The following is a 15,460-nucleotide window of genomic DNA, read 5'->3' on the forward strand; positions in this document are numbered from 1 at the left end:
AAAACAAGGTCAGATTCCTGCCTCTGATCTGGTGTCCATGCGCTCGTCCACATAAGCGCCTCTAGTGGACACGTTACCTCACGTCAAGGTGTGCAGTGAACACGCCAACTTTACACACGTACTTACATAAAACGTTGTTTTTAACGCACTTTAAATTCTTCTGACTCACTGACATGCATCAAACTCTCGAAAATGCTTCTTTTTTTTTTCTTTTTCTTTTAACCTGTCCTGTCCAGCATCTCAGCATACAGAACAATCTGCGTGCCATATTTTTGCCAGACAGATTTGCTCTGTCAAGGGAGACATCTCATGTAAATAGCTGCCCTTGATAATCTGAATATTTTTATTATTATGATAATTATTTATTTATTTATTTATTTATTTTCCTTTTATCATTTTGCAATCATCATCAGTCTTGATATGGCCGAGCTGGACCTGGCAGGGGAAGAGGAAAAAAGAGGAAATGAAAGGAGGAAAAAGAGAGAGAGAAAAGAAAGGCGTGTCTAAGCTGCTAAAGTTACAGTATTTGCAAAACAATATAAAGTACTGAAAAAATACAACAAGACATCAGTAGGATAGTGACAATATTCAAAAACAGACAAAAAAATGAAAGATAAAAGTAAAAAAAAGTAAATGAATGAATAAAATAACAATTCCAATCCCAACCGTTATTAAACATACCTACAGAGAGTCATCAGCAACATTTAGCAGGAAGCAGATGGGAAGATGAGTGCATGTGGGCGTGCACGTGTGAGTGTTCAAGCTGTGATCATGCAATCAAAGATCAGCTGAGTGCTTGTAGGGGAGCACGACCACGACCCGAGGTGTAGGGGAGGAAGCCAAGGCCCCCAGGGCCCGGCAAGCCCACCGCGCACAGAGCCCGGGCAGGCAAAGCAGAGAGAGCCTCCGTCCCCCGAGCCCAGAGCAGTGGAAGCCTCCAGGCAGGCGCCACCCGGCGCCACGAGGCAGGGGCACCGGGTAGCACAGGGCGACGGCAAGCCGGCCCGGCGGGTGCTGAAGCGCGGGCCGCACAGAGAGCCAGCAGCCCACAGGCCCCAGGACCACCCGTACCCCCCACCTCCTTCGCGCCCCCCTCCCCCTCCCTCTACCAACCCGCACCAAACCCCATCCCTCTACGGACACATCACAATCCCCAGGGAACCCGCCAGGTACCATAGCAGCGCGACCCCGAGGGCATGCCCCAGGCGACCAAGGCCCCCCAGGTCCAGGCCAGGCCCCCCCATCCCGGAGGGAGGCAGCCCCGAAACCCGGGGGCCCCGGCCCCCCACGCAGCCCGCACAACAGCAACCCGGCCACCCAGCCCAGGCCAGGCCCCTGACCGCTCCGAACTCCCGGCCGCCCCCCGGCCCGCCCCCAAGCGACCCCAGCCTCCGGGCCACCAGAGCTCCAAGCCGGCCAGGCGAGCAGCGCCCAAAGCAATGACCCGCCCAGACCCCCGGCCCGAGAGCCGCCCCGCCCCAAGGACCCCAAGCCCCCCCAATCCACCCCCCAGGGCTGCCAAGGTCCCAGCCCCCAGTCCTACTAAGTGATGTGATTAATTAGCAGGGTCCAGGGAGAGCGAGCATTGGCCGATTCATTTTTGATGGAAGCAGATGTGATCCGGAGACTTATGTGTTCCACCAGGAGATTTTTGTAGTGATTAATACTTAGACTTCTTTTGGACTTCCAGTTTAACAGGACAGTTTTTTTGCTATACATCGGGCCACAAGGATAGTGTGTGTGTTGTTGGGGTCCATGTTGATGTCACTAAGGTCTCCCAGTAAGCAAAGCTTGGGGCATGCAGGAATGCTGCATCTGAACCATGTTGATAATTCCCCACAAACCTTATTCCAGACATTTTGAACAGGTGGACAGAGCCATAGAGCATGTAAATAATTATCTACTGCGTTACATGTGCACTGTGTGCAGATCTCTGAGTGATTTAGACCCATCTTGAACATTCTTTGTCCTGTGTAATGTGTTCTATGAAGGATTTTGTATTGGATGAGTTGTAGATTTGAACTGTCTGTCATATTAAAAGCATTTAGACATATTTGCAGCCAAGAAGGTTGACTGAGACTGATAGATAGGTCTGCCTCCCATTTGGAAGTTGGCAAGGAATTTCAATCATCTATTTTTGACATCGACCTGTATATTTTTGAAAGTAACTTTGGGCTACAAAGTTCCATAAATTCTGCTACTGTGGGAGGAAGTTCCAAGTCTATTTGATGAAGGGGGAATTTCCTAAGTATAATGGATTTGAGTTGCTGATATTCTAGAAATCTGCTACTATTAATTCCATATTGTGATGATAGAGTGTCAAAAGATAAAATTCTTCTGTTATGGATAATGTGCTCTAAATAATTAATTCCTTTATTAATCCATTGTTTAAAGTTGATCATATTTTTGTTTAGAAGAATGTCAGGGTTGTTCCAGATAGGTGTGAGTTTACATGGGATTATTGATGAATTGTTTCCTTTAAGAAATTCCCACCAAGCTGTCAGAGAGGTGCTGATGTTGACGCTTTTGAAGCACTTTAACTTTTTTACACTGAAGCTGAAGAATGGAAGATTAGAGATTTCCACATTGTCACAGAATGTTTGTTCTAAGTCTATCCATGGTTCATCTAATGGACTCGGTTTAAGCCATTTTAAGATATATTGCAGCCTATTTGCTAAGAAATAATGTTGAAAGTTAGGCAAGTCTAAGCCTCCCTGATCTTTAGGTTTTTGTAATGTTTTTAAACTAATCCGGGGTGGTTTATTCTTCCAGAGAAATTGGGAAGTGTATGATTCTAGTGATTTGAACCAGGTGGAGGGAGGTTTCATAGGAATCATGGAGAACAGGTAGTTGATTTTGGGTAGAACCATCATTTTTATCGTAGCAACTCTCCCCAAAAGTGAAATGGGGAGTGACTTCCAGCGAGTGAGATCATCTTCTATTGTCTTCAGAAGGTTAGTGTAATTACATTTTATCAGTTCTGAGAGCCTGGGGGGAATATTTATGCCTAAGTATCCAATGTTACCTGATTGTAAATTAGTGTTGGATGGATTTCAAAACCTACAGTTAATTGGTAGGACTGTGCTCTTAGACCAATTAATAGAGTCGTCAGATAGTGATGAGAATTTATTAATTAGTGAGATTGTTTCAGATAATGATGTTTGTGAGTTTTGGAGGAATAGTAAAATATCATCGGCATAAAGGCTTATTTTATGAATTATATTTTTGGACTGGATGCCCTTTATAATTTGATTCTGTCGAATTGCAGCAGCTAGTGGTTCAATAAATACAGCAAAAAGTGAGGGAGAGAGTGGACAACCTTGTCTGGTGCCCCTTTGAAGATTAAAACTTGGAGAGGTTTGATCGTTCGTCCTGACTCTCGCATTAGGGGAGCTGTAGAAGATTTTGATCCAGTCAAGAAAGGAAGGTCCAAAGCCAAATCTATTTAAAGTAGCTAGTAAGAATTTCCAATTCACTCTATCAAAACTCTCAAAAATGCTTCTAAAGCGCGGAGAATGAACGATGTTGGTGTTTGGAGCGATGTTCAGCTTCATGAACCATATGGCTTCCTCTCTCCATCCTGTCTAGAGACGCCTACGGGAGTGTCTCATCGCAGAACTCTGGTACATCCCCAGTCTAACCCCAACACCCCTCCCCGACACACACACACACGCAAACACACACAGCTTGTCCAAACTGAAGGCAGATGAATTCAAGCGGCCACTAGGTGGCACTACTGCAGCTCCGACTTCAGGACTTGCATGATAACGTTTCCCTGACCGAGTTACCATCCAGTCTTCTGTCTTATTCCGCTTTGAGTCAACATGGATCCTGGTGTGTTTTGTTGTTTGGATGTAGCGGTTTGGGACGTTTCTGGGACCTCAGGAGCTTTTCATCATGCTGCAGACTCTGGACAGACGTCCTGCTGTCAGGAAAAATCTATGATGAAGCTTCATGGTTTTCTATTCTCATCATAACCTTGGACACCCATGAACATCATTACCTGCAACAATGAGTTTGTTCCCAACTTTATATAAACCACCTGGAAGATCTACATGGTGAGTCTCTGTGAACGGGTCCTGCTCTAACTCTGATCCAAGTCAGCAGGAATGTTCTGAAGAATTATTACTCATTGTGGGATGAATCCATTTTCAGTATATCTCCATATAATTCCACAATGAATGGTGACATTCCCAACAGGTTTTCCAAAATAATAGAGATAAACGTGGATTCCAGCAACATTCTGGATACTACCATCCAGAACAGAAACAACGTTCTGGATACTACCATTCAGAACAGGAACAACATTCTGGATACTACCATTCAGAACAGGAATAACATTCTGGATACTACCATCCAGAACAGGAACAACATTCTGGATACTACCATTCAGAACAGGAATAACATTCTGGATACTACCATCCAGAACAGGAACAACATTCTGGATACTACCATTCAGAACAGGAATAACATTCTGGATACTACCATCCAGAACGGGAACAACATTCTGGATACTACCATTCAGAACAGGAATAACATTCTGGATACCACCATCCAGAACAGAAACAACGTTCTGGATACTACCATTCAGAACAGGAATAACATTCTGGATACTACCATCCAGAACAGGAACAACATCCTGGATACTACCATTCAGAACAGGAATAACATTCTGGATACTACCATCCAGAACGGGAACAACATTCTGGATACTACCATCCAGAACAGGAACAACATCCTGGATACTACCATTCAGAACAGGAATAACATTCTGGATTCTACCATCCAGAACGGGAACAACATTCTGGATACTACCATTCAGAACAGGAATAACATTCTGGATACTACCATCCAGAACGGGAACAACATTCTGGATACTACCATTCAGAACAGGAATAACATTCTGGATACTACCATCCAGAACAGGAATAACATTCTGGATACTACCATCCAGAACAGGAACAACATTCTGGATACTACCATCCAGAACAGGAACAACATTCTGGATACTACCATCCAGAACAGGAACAACATTCTGGATACTACCATTCAGAACAGGAACAACATTCTGGATACTACCATCCAGAACAGGAACAACATTCTGGATACTACCATTCAGAACAGGAATAACATTCTGGATACTACCATCCAGAACGGGAACAACATTCTGGATACTACCATTCAGAACAGGAATAACATTCTGGATACTACCATCCAGAACAGGAATAACATTCTGGATACTACCATCCAGAACAGGAACAACACTCTGGATACTACCATTCAGAACAGGAATAACATTCTGGATACTACCATCCAGAACAGGAACAACATTCTGGATACTACCATTCAGAACAGGAATAACATTCTGGATACTACCATCCAGAACGGGAACAACATTCTGGATACTACCATTCAGAACAGGAATAACATTCTGGATACTACCATCCAGAACAGGAATAACATTCTGGATACTACCATCCAGAACAGGAACAACACTCTGGATACTACCATTCAGAACAGGAATAACATTCTGGATACTACCATCCAGAACAGGAACAACATTCTGGATGCTACCATCCAGAACAGGAACAATATTTTGGATACTACCATCCAGAACAAGAACAAGATTCTGGATACTACCATCCAGAACGGGGACAACATTCTGGATACTACCATCCAGAACAGGAATAACATTCTGGATACTACCATTCAGAACAGGAATAACATTCTGGATACTACCATCCAGAACAGGAACAACATTCTGGATACTACCATCCAGAACAGGAACAATATTTTGGATACTACCATCCAGAACAAGAACAAGATTCTGGATACTACCATCCAGAACGGGAACAACTTTCTGGATACTACCATCCAGAACAGGAACAATATTTTGGATACTACCATCCAGAACAAGAACAAGATTCTGGATACTACCATCCAGAACGGGAACAACTTTCCGGACAATACCATCCAGAAAAGGAACAAGATTCTGGATACTACCATCCAGAACAGGAAAAACATTTTAGATATTACCATCCGGAATAGGAACAACATATCATCATTGCAGGAGAACAAACATGCAACACTATAATGTCTCCAAGACACTGTGGATTCGTTCTTAATGGGTCTGGAATCTGATGGTGGATCCATATAAGATGGATGTCGGACCAGAACATCAGCTGCTGGATGGATGGTCTGAGCTTAACAAAGAGAATTCAATCTGAAATGACCAGAAACATGAAACTTTAAATTTCTCTGAGATTTGATTGAAACTAACTAACGAACGAACGAACGAACTAACTAACTGTGACTAAAAGTGCTTTTGTTTCTGTCACTGAGCGCGCGCTCACGCGTAAAGCGTTCACGCGTCCTGTCGGGGATGTCGTCATCGCAGGTCACGTGTGCGCCGGTCAGCTGATTGTAAACTTCCGGGTGTTTACTCTGATCTGAAGCTTTCCTCGAGGTGAACTCTTTATTTTTCTGCTTTCTGAAAATAAAGCATTCTAGATCCGGTTCTATTTCCGGTTCTACTGAACTCTTCCCGAACTTCAAACCAGTTGGATCCGAAAACAGGTCGCCATAAATAGAGACCGGGAGGTCTGGTGGATTCTGTCAGCCGGTGAAGAAGAGGAGGAAGAGGAGGAGGTGGAGGCGGTAGAAGGAGGTGGTGGGGGGAGAAGGAGGTCAAGAAAAGAAGGTTCAGTTGAGAAGAGCTGCGTTTTGAGTTTTGTCTTCAGGGTTTTTGTTTTCAGTCCAGTCCGGTCAGGTCCAGTCCGGTCCACCACAGTCTGGTCAGGTCCAGTCTGGTCCACCACAGTCCGGTCCAGTCCAGTCCAGTCCGGTCCACCACAGTCTGGTCCAGTCCAGTCCAGCCAAGTCCACCACAGGCCGGTCCAGTCCAGCCCAGTCCAGTCCAGTCCAGCCAAGTCCACCACAGGCCGGTCCAGTCCAGCCCAGTCCAGTCCAGTCCAGCCAAGTCCACCACAGTCCAGTTCAGTCCGGTTCAGTCCAGCCATGAACATGTCTGACAGCGATGAAGACAGCTACAATGAAAGGACAGCGTTGGTCCCGTCTGAGAATCCTCCGGTTCCGTCCTACAGACCGGACTCGGACCTCAGTCCACCTGAAGACACGCCCACTAAGACGGTAACCACCCAGTGTCCCGGTGTCAGCAGGTTCTGATGCCGCTCTGATGTCACTGATGTTTTTCCAGGCGGGCCGAAGCAGGAGGTCTCTTCCCGGTGGCGTGGATGACAGCGGGTCGGACCAGGAAGTGGACGGCGAGGAAGATGAACTGACGCTGAAGTACGGAGCGAAACATGTCATCATGCTCTTCGTCCCCGTCACCCTCTGCATGGTGGTGGTGGTCGCCACCATCAAGTCAGTCAGCTTCTACAGCGAGAAGACTGACCAGCAGCTGTAGGTCCACCTTCATCCTCACCTTCATCACTATGCTAGTACACCTTCATCTTCATCACTATCCTAGTACACCTTCATCTTCATCACTATCCTAATACACCTTCATCTTCATCACTATCCTAGTACACCTTCATCTTCATCACTATCCTAGTACACCTTCATCTTCATCACTATCCTAATACACCTTCATCTTCATCACGATCCTTCTACACCTTCATCTTCATCACTATCCTAGTACACCTTCATCCTCATCACTATCCTGGTACACCTTCATCTTCATCCCGATCCTACAACACCTTCATTCTCATCTTCATCAGTATCCTTGTACACCTTCATCTTCATCACTATCCTAGTACACCTTCATCTTCATTACTATCCTACTACACTTTCATCCTCATCTTCATCACTATCCTACTACACCTTCATCCTGATCTTCATCACGATCCTTCTACACCTTCATCTTCATCACTATCCCAATACACCTACATCCTCATCTTCATCACTATGCTACTACACCTTCATCCTCATCACTATCCTGGAACACCTTCATCTTCATCCCGATCCTACTACACCTTCATCCTCATCTTCATCAGTATCCTTGTACACCTTCATCCTCATCTTCATCACTATCTCAGTATACCCTCATCTTCATCACTGTCCTATTACACCTTCATCTTCATCACTATCCTAGTACACCTTCATCTTCATCACTATCCCGGTACACCTTCATCTTCATCACTATCCTAGTACACCTTCATCTTCATCACTATCCTAGTACACCTTCATCTTCATCACTATCCTAGTACACCTTCATCTTCATCACTATCCCGGTACACCTTCATCTTCATCACTATCCTAGTACACCTTTATCTTAATCTTCATTACTATCCTAGTACACCTTCATCTTCATCACTATCCCGGTACACCTTCATCCTCATCTTCATCACTATGCTACTACACCTTCATCCTCATCACTATCCTGGAACACCTTCATCTTCATCCCGATCCTACTACACCTTCATCCTCATCTTCATCACTATCCTTGTACACCTACATCCTCATCTTCATCACTATCCTAGTACACCTTCGTCTTCATCACTATCCTAGTACACCTTCATCTTCATCACTATCCTAGTACACCTTCATCTTCATCACCGTCCTAGTGCAACTTCATCTCCATCACTATCCTGGTACACCTTCATCTTCATCACTATCCTAGTACACCTTCATCTTCATCACCGTCCTAGTGCAACTTCATCTTCATCACTATCCTAGTACACCTTCATCTTCATCACTATCCTAGTACATCTTCATCTTCATCACTATCCTAGTACACCTTCATCCTCATCTTCATCACGATCCTTCTACACCTTCATCTTCATCACTATCCTGGTACACCTTCATCCTCATCTTCATCACTATGCTACTACACCTTCATCGTCATCACTATCCTGGAACACCTTCATCTTCATTCCGATCCTACTACACTTTCATCCTCATCTTCATCACTATCCTACTACACCTTCATCCGCATCTTCATCACTACCCTATTACACCTTCATCCTCATCTTCATCACTATCTCAGTATACCCTCAACTTCATCACTGTCCTAGTACACCTACATCCTCATCTTCATCACTATGCTACTACACCTTCATCCTCATCACTATCCTGGAACACCTTCATCTTCATCCCGATCCTACTACACCTTCATCCTCATCTTCATCAGTATCCTTGTACACCTTCATCCTCATCTTCATCACTATCTCAGTATACCCTCATCTTCATCACTGTCCTATTACACCTTCATCTTCATCACTATCCTAGTACACCTTCATCTTTATCACTATCCTACTACACCTTCATCCTCATCTTCATCAGTATCCTTGTACACCTTCATCCTCATCTTCATCACTATCTCAGTATACCCTCATCTTCATCACTGTCCTATTACACCTTCATCTTCATCACTATCCCGGTACACCTTCATCTTTATCACTATCCTAGTACACCTTCATCTTTATCACTATCCTAGTACACCTTCATCTTCATCACTATCCTAGTACACCTTCATCTTCATCACTATCCTAGTACACCTTTATCTTAATCTTCATTACTATCCTAGTACACCTTCATCTTCATCACTATCCCGGTACACCTTCATCCTCATCTTCATCACTATGCTACTACACCTTCATCCTCATCACTATCCTGGAACACCTTCATCTTCATCCCGATCCTACTACACCTTCATCCTCATCTTCATCACTATCCTTGTACACCTACATCCTCATCTTCATCACTATCCTAGTACACCTTCATCTTCATCACTATCCTAGTACACCTTCATCTTCATCACTATCCCAGTACACCTTCATCTTCATCACTATCCTAGTACACCTTCATCCTCATCACTATCCTGGTACACCTTCATCCTCATCACTTTCCTGGTGCACCTTCATCTTCATCACTATCCTAGTACACCTTCATCTTCATCACTATCCTAGTACACCTTTATCTTAATCTTCATTACTATCCTAGTACACCTTCATCTTCATCACTATCCCGGTACACCTTCATCCTCATCTTCATCACTATGCTACTACACCTTCATCCTCATCACTATCCTGGAACACCTTCATCTTCATCCCGATCCTACTACACCTTCATCCTCATCTTCATCACTATCCTTGTACACCTACATCCTCATCTTCATCACTATCCTAGTACACCTTCATCTTCATCACTATCCTAGTACACCTTCATCTTCATCACTATCCTAGTACACCTTCATCCTCATCACTATCCTGGTACACCTTCATCCTCATCACTTTCCTGGTGCACCTTCGTCTTCATCACTATCCTAGTACACCTTCATCTTCATCACCGTCCTAGTACACCTTCATCTTCATCACTATCCTAGTACACCTTCATCTTCATCACTATCCTAGTACACCATCTTCATCACCGTCCTAGTGCAACTTCATCTCCATCACTATCCTGGTACACCTTCATCTTCATCACTATCCTAGTACACCTTCATCTCCATCACTATCCTAGTACACCTTTATCTTAATCTTCATTACTATCCTAGTACACCTTCGTCTTCATCACTATCCTAGTACACCATCTTCATCACCGTCCTAGTGCAACTTCATCTCCATCACTATCCTGGTACACCTTCATCTTCATCACTATCCTAGTACACCTTCATCTTCATCACTATCCTAGTACACCTTTATCTTAATCTTCATTACTATCCTAGTACACCTTCGTCTTCATCACTATCCTAGTACACCTTCATCTTCATCACTATCCTAGTACATCTTCATCTTCATCACTATCCTAGTACACCTTCATCCTCATCTTCATCACGATCCTTCTACACCTTCATCTTCATCACTATCCTGGTACACCTTCATCCTCATCTTCATCACTATGCTACTACACCTTCATCCTCATCACTATCCTGGAACACCTTCATCTTCATTCCGATCCTACTACACCTTCATCCTCATCTTCATCAGTATCCTTGTACACCTTCATCTTCATCACTATCTCAGTATACCCTCAACTTCATGACTGTCCTAGTACACCTTCATCCTCATCTTCATCACGATCCTTTTACACCTTCATCTTCATCACTATCCCGATACACCTACATCCTCATCTTCATCACTATCCTAGTACACCTTCATCTTCATCACTATCCTAGTACACCTTCATCCTCATCTTCATCACGATCCTTCTACACCTTCATCTTCATGACTATCCTGGTACACCTTCATCCTCATCTTCATCACTATGCTACTACACCTTCATCCTCATCACTATCCTGGAACACCTTCATCTTCATCTCGATCCTACTACACCTTCATCCTCATCTTCATCAGTATCCTTGTACACCTTCATCGTCATCACTATCCTAGTACACCTTCATCTTCATTACTATCCTACTACACTTTCATCCTCATCTTCATCACTATCCTACTACACCTTCATCCGCATCTTCATCACTACCCTATTACACCTTCATCCTCATCTTCATCACTATCTCAGTATACCCTCAACTTCATCACTGTCCTAGTACACCTTCATCCTCATCTTCATCACGATCCTTTTACACCTTCATCTTCATCACTGTCCCAATACACCTACATCCTCATCTTCATCACTATCCTAGTACACCTTCATCTTCATCACTATCCTAGTACACCTTCATCTTCATCACTATCCTAGTACACCTTCATCCTCATCACTATCCTGGTACACCTTCATCCTCATCACTATCCTGGTACACCTTCATCTTCATCACTATCCTATTACACCTTCATCCTCATCTTCATCACTATCTTAGTATACCCTCATCTTCATCACTATCCTAGTACACCTTCATCCTCATCTTCATCACTATCCTAGTATACCCTCATCTTCATCACCGTCCTACTACACCTTCATCTTCATCACTATCCTATTACACCTTCATCCTCATCTTCATCACTATCTTAGTATACCCTCATCTTCATCACTATCCTAGTACACCTTCATCCTCATCTTCATCACTATCCTAGTATACCCTCATCTTCATCACCGTCCTACTACACCTTCATCTTCATCACTATCCTAGTACACCTTCATCTCCATCACTATCCTAGTACACCTTCATCTCCATCACTATCCTAGTACACCTTCATCTTCATCTTCATAACTATCTGAGTGCACCTTCATCTTCATCTTCATCACCATCCTAGTACACCTTCATCTTCATCACTATCCTAGTACACCTTCATCCTCATCACTATCCCGGTACACCTTCATCTTCATCACTATCCTAGTACCCCTTCATCTTCATCACTACCCTAGTACACCTTCATCCTCATCTTCATCACGATCCTTCTACACCTTCATCTTCATCACTATCCTACTACACCTTCATCCTCATCTTCATCACTATCCTAGTTCACCTTCATCTTCATCACTATCCTAGTACACCTTCATCCTCATCACTATCATGGTATACCTTCATCTTCATCACTATGCTAGTACACCTTTATCTTAATCTTCATTACTATCCTAGTACACCTTCATCTTCATCACTGTCCTAGTACACCTTCATCTTCATCACTATCCTAGTACACCTTCATCCTCATCACTATCATGGTATACCTTCATCTTCATCACTATGCTAGTACACCTTTATCTTAATCTTCATTACTATCCTAGTACACCTTCATCTTCATCACTATCATAGTACACCTTCACCTTCATCGCTATCATAGTACACCTTCATCCTCATCACTATCCTAGTACACCTTCATCTTCATCACTATCCGAGTGCATCTTCATCTTCATCACCATCCGAGTACACCTTCATCTTCATCACTATCCTGGTACACCTTCATCCTCATCACTATCCCGGTACACCTTCATCTTCATCACTTTCCTAGTACACCTTCATCCTCATCTTATTCACGATCCTTCTACATCTTCATCCTCATCTTCATCACTATGCTACTACACCTTCATCCTCATCACTATCCTGGAACACCTTCATCTTCATCTTGATCCTACTACACCTTCATCCTCATCTTCATCAGTATCCTTGTACACCTTCATCTTCATCACTATCCTAGTACACCTTCATCTTCATTACTATCTTACTACACCTTCATCCTCATCTTCATCACTATCCTAGTACACCTTCATCCTCATCTTCATCACGATCCTTCTACACCTTCATCTTCATCACTATCCCAGTACACCTTCATCCTCATCTTCATCACTATGCTACTACACCTTTATCTTCATCACTATCCTACCACAGCTTCATCTTCATCACTATCCTAGTACACCTTCATCTTCATCACTATCCTAGTACACCTTCATCTTCACCACTATCCTAGTAGACCTTCATCTTCATCACTATCCTAGTAGACCTTCATCTTCATCACTATCCTACTACACCTTCATCCTCATCTTCATCACTATCCTATTACACCTTCATCCTCATCTTCATCACTATCCTAGTATACCCTCATCTTCATCACTTTACTACTACACCTTCATCTTCATCACTGTCCTAGTACACCTTCATCTCCATCACTATCCTAGTACACCTTCATCTTCATCTTCATAACTATCCGAGTGCACCTTCATCTTCATCTTCATCACCATCCTAGTACATCTTCGTCTTCATCACTATCCTAGTACACCTTCATCTTCATCACTATCCGAGTGCATCTTCATCACCATCCTAGTACACCTTCATCTTCATCACTATCCTAGTACACCTTCATCCTCATCACTATCCTGGTACACCTTCATCTTCATCCCGATTCTACTACACCTTCATCCTCATCTTCATCACCATCCTAGTACACCTTCATCTTCATCACCATCCTAGTACATCTTCGTCTTCATCACTATCCTACTACACCTTCATCCTCATCACTATCCTGGTACACCTTCATCTTCATCACTATTCTAGTACACCTTCATCTTCCTCGCTATCCTAGTACACCTTCATCTGCAACACTATCCTAGTACACCTTCATCCTCATCTTCATCACTATCCTACTACACCTCCATTGTCATTTTAATCATTATCTTCAACCTTATCCTCTCCACCCTGATACGCCATCTTCATCCTGATTTTTATCCTCATCCTGTCCATCACCTCCGCTCTTCCTTTCGCCAGGATCTACACTCCTTTCAGTGAAAACACTCCGTCAGTCGGTCGCCGGCTGCTGAACTCCGTCCTCAACACCATCATCATGATCAGCGTCATCATCGTCATGACCATCTTCCTGGTCGTTCTCTACAAGTACCGGTGCTACAAGGTCAGATTCTCCTCCTCTTCCTCATTTCCACACCTGGTCTGGGTCAGATCGACCTGGTTACAGGTTTTTATCAGCTGGTCATGCGACTGCTTGTGTTTGTGTCCTTTAGTTTATCCACGGCTGGCTGATCCTGTCCTCCCTCATGCTGCTCTTCTGGTTCAGCTTCATGTACCTGGGGTGAGTCCTGTTACCGAGTCTACGATGTCCTCAAAGTCTACCATGTTCTTATAGAGTCCAGCAGGTCCTGATAGTCTACCTGGTTCTGATAGAGTGCAGCAGGTCCTGATAGTCTACCTGGTTCTGATAGAGTGCAGCAGGTCCCGATAGTCTACCTGGTTCTGATAGAGTCCAGCAGGTCCCGATAATCCACCTGGTTCTGATAGAGTCCAGCAGGTCCCAATAGTCTACCAGGTTCTGATAGAGTCCAGCAGGTCCCGATAATCCACCTGGTTCTGATAGAGTCCAGCAGGTCCCAATAGTCTACCAGGTTCTGATAGAGTCCAGCAGGTCCCGATAGTCTACCTGGTTCTGATAGAGTCCAGCAGGTCCCAATAATCCACCTAGTTCTGATAGAGTGCAGCAGGTCCCGATAGTCTACCAGGTTCTGATAGAGTGCAGCAGGTCCCGATAGTCTACCAGGTTCTGATAGAGTCCAGCAGGTCCCGATAATCCACCTGGTTCTGATAGAGTCCAGCAGGTCCCAATAGTCTACCTGGTTCTGATAGAGTCCAGCAGGTCCCGATAATCCACCAGGTTCTGATAGAGTCCAGCAGGTCCCAATAGTCTACCAGGTTCTGATAGAGTCCAGCAGGTCCCGATAATCCACCTGGTTCTGATAGAGTCCAGCAGGTCCCAATAGTCTACCAGGTTCTGATAGAGTCCAGCAGGTCCCGATAGTCTACCAGGTTCTGATAGAGTCCAGCAGGTCCCGATAATCCACCTGGTTCTGATAGAGTCCAGCAGGTCCCGATAGTCTACCAGGTTCTGATAGAGTCCAGCAGGTCCCGATAATCCACCTGGTTCTGATAGAGTCCAGCAGGTCCCGATAGTCTACCAGGTTCTGATAGAGTCCAGCAGGTCCCGATAGTCTACCAGGTTCTGATAGAGTCCAGCAGGTCCCGATAATCCACCTGGTTCTGATAGAGTCCAGCAGGTCCCGATAGTCTACCAGGTTCTGATAGAGTCCAGCAGGTCCCGAT

General features: G+C 44.2%; 1 protein-coding gene across 1 annotated transcript in view; it reads left to right on the forward strand.

Annotated features, from left to right (window-relative positions):
• Window positions 1-6,448: 6,448 nt before the first annotated feature.
• The window catches only part of psen2 (presenilin 2), a 31,785-nt gene continuing 22,773 nt past the window's right edge, over window positions 6,449-15,460 (forward strand). The window contains exons 1-4 of the mRNA XM_079264397.1: window positions 6,449-7,149; window positions 7,217-7,422; window positions 14,120-14,261; window positions 14,371-14,438. Of these exons, the coding sequence (XP_079120523.1) occupies window positions 7,018-7,149; window positions 7,217-7,422; window positions 14,120-14,261; window positions 14,371-14,438 (548 nt within the window). The 5' untranslated portion in view covers window positions 6,449-7,017. The remainder of the gene's footprint in view (window positions 7,150-7,216; window positions 7,423-14,119; window positions 14,262-14,370; window positions 14,439-15,460) is intronic.

The sequence above is a fragment of the Telmatherina bonti genome (assembly GCF_933228915.1).
Source record: "Telmatherina bonti genome assembly, chromosome: 3".
Taxonomy (NCBI): Eukaryota; Metazoa; Chordata; class Actinopteri; order Atheriniformes; family Telmatherinidae; genus Telmatherina; species Telmatherina bonti.